Genomic DNA, 6,986 nt, shown 5'->3' with positions numbered 1-6,986 from the left:
TATTAAAAAATCTTATAATTTATTATTAATAAAGTGTTGCTAAATTTATAATCACTACGCAAGTATACGCAATCAAGTAGTACACTCACACATGTGAGGTCGAACCACAGGGAATTGGACTAATTACTACTAAATTATACTATTGATTCTATCTGGTAAAAGAATACTTTTTATGAATTAAATAAAACAATTCAGAAAATTAAAACTAACAAAAGGAAGATTAATCAAGATAAGAAAATAGGGAGACGAATCCTGTTGTTAAGTTACCAATGTTAATGTTTAAATGCTATCCTTCTCTTGAAGTGAATGACAGATTATGAATTAACCTAGCTCTTTTCAGATCTTCTAGGTTCTAAATCTCATGCTCTCTAATTAATCTATTAATTAAACCAACATGAAATCAGCATTAAGCAATAATCTAAATGTCACAAAGGCTATGTAAATACTTTCGTTTCACATCAAAACCTAGACTATCCAATTTTAGCATTCTCAATTCTCACTTTTCAGATTTTGAATTGAGATCATAAAACATGTAAAAGGTGATCAATCTTGCACATGGAAATTAAACACAAATATGAATAGTATTCACAATCAAGATGGAGGAATGGCAATTAATCATTAACTAGGAAAAACTTAAACAACATTCATCATTCTCCCTAAATAGGAGTTTAGTTCAAAACATCCATAATCAAATCCATAATTAACATTGAAATAGAAAAGAACATAGAAAAATTAAAGAGAAGAGAAAGAACTAGTTGAAGCAATTGATCCGAGTCGCCACAAGCCGCTCTTCTAGCCTCCTCCTTTGTTTCTAGGGTTCCAATTCTGAATATCCCTCTCTTTTCACGAACCCTTGCTATTTAAACCAATTCTCATCTTTAAAATTCGTGAAATTACGAAATTGCCCAAAAATCCCGTCATAAGGGTCCCCGTCGCGACTGGCAAAGCCCCCGTCGCGACGGGAGTTCACTTCGAATTTTTTTTGAAACTTTCTGCCAGTTCCCGTCGCGACTGGCAGACTCCCAGTCGCGATTGGAGTACAGTTTGAATTCTTGGGGATGTCTCTGCCAATTCCCGTCGCGACTGGCAAATTCCTAGTCGCGACTGGAACTGGCAGCGACACCAATTTTGGATTTTCTTCTCGATTCTTTCACCATTTTTCCTCAATTCTTGTACATACTTTCTTTAAATGCCCGAGGACCTGAAACAAGAGAATCAAGCGTAATATAGCCCTAAAACTAGAAACAAAGAGTGAAAACTAACCGAAATATGACCCGAATCTTAGACTAATTTTAGCCTAACATAAAGTTAAAATAATAATAAAACTTAAAATATAATAATGAATATTATAATTATATAATTAAAACTATTAAAATATAAAAAACTAAGATTATATATTATTTATTTATATTTTGTGATATGAAAATTTGTATATTTATAAGTAAACATTCAAATTTTAATGAAGTTAATAATTTTTTTATATGATTATTTATAAAATATTGTTCAAAAGTTATATAAATATAACTATAGTTTTGAAATATACATATAATTTAGTAATTGTAAAAAAATATGAAAAAGTAAGCACGAATTTAAGCTCAAATTTAAAAATGGACTAGCCTGTTTAAGAAATACGGGCCGACACGAGCAAAGCACGACACGAATCGGAGCATAACACAAAAATATTGGATTTACAGGCTGTGCCGAGCTTATCTTTTAAAAATATTAACACGACAGGACTCGTATTTTTTTGTGGCACGGTACAATCCGCTTTTTGAAAAGCACGGATAAATACAAAACGAGCACATTAGGCACCAACTTACCACTAGTAATAATCTCACCTTGTCCTTCATTTGATCTGTAACGATGCCACGTCAGGATATTGTTTAGTAATAGTTACTTTTTTTATTCTTTCATAAAAACAAATGATTGAATTCTCTACACACTTAATGGCTGTACAAGACAAAACAGTTTCTTAAAAAAAAGTTCGATCTTGCATTTTTTTTTTCGAAATAAAAAGATCCATTAAACAGAATAAAAAGTTCAGCACAAGGATCCAAATTTGAAGAGAAGAGTAGAGCATCACCATTTCAAAACTCATAATCTAACCCTGAAGACATGTTTCCTAATCAATTGAGCTGAAGAATTTTGCTTTTACTGAGAGTGAACCACTTGATACAAGCGTGCTAATAATATCCATTTCCAAATAACTGAAAGTGATATTTCAATTTTTTTCTTTTTTAAAAAAAAACACACACACTTAAGTTGAGTAATCTCTTCTACAGGTTAAAAATCTTCTGACCTATTGGGATCAGGACTCGGAAACCTCTCATATGAGGGTACATGTCTATTTCCCAACTGTAAAGCTGAATCTAGTAAAAAGAATTTGAACGAGTTCAATCTCAGCTGTAAAAAACAAAGCTTCGAATGAGAGCACAGTCCAAACCCACTGTGAAATGGGAGCTATTTACACACTAGTTTGATTTTAAGTCAACAAAGGAGTTAAGTATCCTAGTTTTTAAGCAACAGGCATAGAGGTTGAAACAACGACATAGGTCAAATATTGGAGGCCATCCTGGATCTTTCCCACAGCTGTTGTTCGGTCAGCACGAAGATGCTCAGTACAGGCATTTGCTTTTTCTTGGAGTGAAGTGGGCGGAAGAGCCTCATGAGATTCGGCAGAAACACCCTTCATGGCCTCAACATAAGCATCAGCAACATCAGATATTCCTGAAGGATAAAATAGAGTCAAAATGTATGACTTTAGACTGAAACACCACCTTGCATAGATATTAAGCCTGAAAACCCTAGGCCACACTACCAATACACATATATATACATATATTCCACCACCCACTCCTGAGTTCACTTATTGGGACCATACAAAGAAACATTACTCTTTGTATGAGATGAAAATAGTTGAACGTTAATTGGAGCAACAGATAATGAACCTGTGATAAAGCTATTGGAAACTGCTTCCAGATACCCGGTCATCGATTGTGCTTTTGATCTGATTAATTTAGCTTTTTCAACAGAATCTTCAGGCCAATCAGTATTCTGCATTTCCTCAGCATCATCACTGCCCTCCTGAATCTTGTTAGCACCAGTTATGATTGATTTACCAAGCATCAGTAGTTGTGAAACAGCAGAGCAGCACATTTCAGAGAGTCTCTGTAAATACACACAAGTTATTAAATTCCATTTTAACAACAGATATAAAATATAGAACTAAAAAATTTCAGATAGACTACACAAGATCTCCATACATGAACACCCTCAGAATGAAGAGACTCCACTCTGCCAGTGGTCCTTTGTATTATATCATTAACAGCTTGTCCTGATAAAGCACTAGTAAACCTGCATTTCTCAAGCAAACAACACTTCAATGTTACATGTGTGCAAATATAGAACCCAAAAAATGAGAGATGAAAAGGAATAAAAATGAAAAATCAAAACTCAGAAGCTTTCTAGTAAATAAAAAAGTACAGTGATGTAATTAGCCACTATAGAAGTGGGGTCCTGATAGCCCTCCTACATTATTTTAGCTCTAGTAATCTCAACAACAGTAGTTCCACAAGTATGTCTACCATTTTAAGTGAATATTCAAAAATCAAAGGACTCAATTGTGTGGATATGTAAAATACAGGATTTCCAACCCTAGTAGGAAAAAGGGGGTAACGGATACTCAATTTAAAGTAAGTAAACAGAATTCCATACCCGATCTCATAGATACATAGAGAATTCTGTGGAAAGCCGTATTCGATGAAAGTCGTATGTACGGCTTCATGCATGTGTGCCTCACATGATCATATATTTATGTTTTTTCAAGAATAGTTCTTAGTAAGTAAAAACTACTCAGTACTTAAATCAATCAATCCTGCTCTTACTGTAATTTAAACTCTGCTCTGTATTGACATCCTGACTACTATCTGGATAATAATAGAAAATAGAAACAGACATAAACATAATATATCTATGTGTGTGTGTGTGTGTGTGTGTGTGTGTGTGTGTGTGTTTACAGATATCAAAGCATATGTTGTTTCAAGATAAATTACCCTGCAGCCATGTCAGCAGCCTTACTCACACTTGAATCATGTAAGTCTTTAATCTCATCACTACTTCCATCAGCCCCAGTCTCTTTTTTCTTGCCTTTGTCCAACTCAGCAAAACTTCCATCCATTTCAGTACCTAAACTGAAAATCTCCTGAACCTCTTTAAGCTTTTCATCATAAACAGACTTCTGTTCGGATGATAGTTTGCCTTTTCTTCGGTTGAATAACAATGCATAGTGGCTGGACAATGCCCCAAGTTCCTGAAGGTATGGTTTAAAAAATATTTACTAAATCTAATCTTATGGCTACAACGTAAACTTCAAAGATAAGGAAGCAACCTCTAATTGTTCTGGACCTCCATATATGTAGAAGCATCTGTCAAATGTCACTTCTTCAAATAATTGATTGTCATCAGCTTTTCGGTCAGCACCTTTAGAATTCTTTTCAACATCTATACCTGCCTCTGAGATAAGCAAATCCATAGTTTCCTTGCCAACAAGCTCGAGAACTTGAATTCCCTTTGAGGTAAAAGCTTTTCCAGTCTGCATCACAAAAAGAGAATAAGTACTGATGCCAAGTGCCAACAATACTGAACAAGACAGGTGATAAAGAGTCATGTGAACCTCTAATATGGATGGGGCAACAGGGCCACCCTGTTGAATAGATTCTGCAAGGTTTGCAGCAGAATGCTCAAGCCTAGGGGGATGCAACAAAAAACCAAAAAAAAAATTATCATCATAAACTGAACAAGCAGAAGAGAAAGAGGTGCAAAAACCAGCCATATAGAAAGTCAGATTTACATACACAAAAAGGAATTCACATTAACTAAACACTCCATTTAGAGATCCAGATTAACTGCCCAAAATGTATGAAATGATGTAGTAATCTCCCAACAAAAAAAATAGGTGCGGAGTCAAAAAGTATACTATACAATAGAGTTACAAACCAGACGTTGAGTTTCAAAAACAAGTAAAAAAAACTTAATTGACCAAAATATTATTGCATTCACAAACTTCAAACAGGGGAGCTTCATTTAGTAACCATCTCATATACATTTATACATATATATATATATAACAACTTCGAACATACTTATTGACCAAAGTTGTGCCCCCTTTCAATGCACTACCGAATGCCTGCCATGCTCCCGAAGCCAAATTCTCCATGGAACTATCAATAGCCTTCAAACTCTGCAAATATGAATATTTAAACCATAACATGCTCAGTAAAAAAAAAAGAAAAGAAAAAGATATCAAGTCAACTATACAGCAATTCAGGGGAAAAATAACTCAATAGAATAGAATATTCACTAGAAGTATCTCAACAACAATTCTAATGATGATACAGTGTAAGACTAAGCTATCCCAAAAACAATAACCGTAAACTTGCCTGACTAAAGATTGAATCTTCACTAGCTTTCTCGAGTTTGTCCAGAGCAGACTTCCGAATCTTAGCACTCTCATCTTCAGATTCTTCACTCTCACCTTTAGCTTCAGATTCTTCGGCCCCTTCCTCCTCTTTAGAAGACTCTGACTCCTCACCAGCATCTTGCATTTCTGCGAGGCTTTTGGCCGCCGTCTGGGCAGCAGCAGCAGCCTGCATCCACAAAACACTGCTCAAAAGAGACATCCAACCAGCATGACTTTGAAACTTAAATTACAATATACGATATGAGCTGGTTTGGACCCATTACGTATGGAAATATACATTTTGTATTAAAAAGAAAATTGAATGCAATGGAAGCTGGAATTTTTCTAAATAAACATCTAAATCTTCATTGAAATAGGCAGGTGCTTAAAACACAAAACCATGCCTTTTGATTTAAATTTTTAGCCCATAACCAAATTCTATGTAACGGAAATTTCTCAACTAACCATAAGATAAACCACTAGTACTCGCTAGTTTGAAAGTAAAACTCCTTCCTAATGCCTTCAACGACCCAACCAGATTTAGCATTGCAAGAAATATACTTATAATTACCCCCAAAAAATCTCGAAAACAAATATAGAAAGATATCAATATTACTTCGGATCAGGAAATTAGATCTGATAAAACCCTCCACGGTTCCACCCAAAAAAAAAAAAAACGAGGACAAAAATGCTTACATTGCGAGAAATCTCTTCAGCGGCTTTCTGGAGATCTGAGAAAACAGAAAGAGGAGAAAAACCCCAGCCTCCCCAGCCTCCTCCTCCACCGACATCCTTTTGAGGTGGCGCTACAGATTGTTTAGCTTCTGCTTCACTTCCACCTTGAACTTCATCCTTCAATTGTTGTTTCTCTTCCTCCATTTGTTACCAAAACAAGCAATTGAACTAAGAATGTATGACCCTTTGATCCTGCAGAAATGGAATTTGCTTTTTCACGGAGTTTTGCTTCAAATTTCAACCATCGTTACTCCATTAATAATATTATTAATATAATTTTATAATTTGAATAAATAGGTATGAATCTCTAAATTGCTTTGCAGAAGAGAGTTTTAATGGAGAAATGAACGTGACATATACGACGAGCGTTTTGGGCGTTTGATTGGGATGAGATGAGATTCAGAGAGCAACGGGAGGAGAGTCGAGACGGTCCAGTTCTCGCGTTTCCTTTAAGTCAATTAAACGACATCGTTCTGGTTCTTGATTACAGAAGATCACCAACCCGTATGACATGTCATTATCTACGCGGAACATTTTTATAGTTTTAATTTAAGGGAAATTTTTATTTATATACTTAATCTATATTTATATATGGGGAAAAATAGAAAAATATAAAAAAGGAAAAAAATTTACAAAAATACTATGAGCCGGCCCATTAAACATTTATACAGTCCACATACAAATATTTACAAAAATATCACATGTACTAAGTCTTCAGCTGTACAGAGCGAACGTTGAAGATGAACATGCCTCGATCGTTTCAAAACCGCAAAACAACCAAAATGAAACCAAA

The 6,986-nt window shown here is 34.9% G+C and overlaps 1 protein-coding gene across 1 annotated transcript; it reads right to left on the bottom strand.

The window, feature by feature from the left end:
• Positions 1 to 2,196: 2,196 nt before the first annotated feature.
• LOC115703217 (uncharacterized) lies at positions 2,197 to 6,703 on the bottom strand. The gene is made up of 9 exons (XM_030630732.2): positions 6,155 to 6,703; positions 5,439 to 5,645; positions 5,142 to 5,239; positions 4,673 to 4,745; positions 4,388 to 4,591; positions 4,053 to 4,309; positions 3,264 to 3,354; positions 2,949 to 3,168; positions 2,197 to 2,727 (listed from the first exon to the last, which is right to left on the bottom strand). Exons 1-9 carry the CDS (start codon positions 6,335 to 6,337, stop codon positions 2,516 to 2,518), a joined length of 1,545 nt encoding a protein of 514 aa, XP_030486592.1. The 5' UTR covers positions 6,338 to 6,703; the 3' UTR covers positions 2,197 to 2,515.
• Between the last annotated feature and the right edge of the window lie 283 nt (positions 6,704 to 6,986).

This window comes from Cannabis sativa, chromosome X (genome assembly GCF_029168945.1).
Source record: "Cannabis sativa cultivar Pink pepper isolate KNU-18-1 chromosome X, ASM2916894v1, whole genome shotgun sequence".
NCBI classification, from domain to species: Eukaryota; Viridiplantae; Streptophyta; class Magnoliopsida; order Rosales; family Cannabaceae; genus Cannabis; species Cannabis sativa.
Note: the sequence above shows the minus strand (reverse complement) of the source record. Positions and strands in the feature narration are given on the sequence as shown.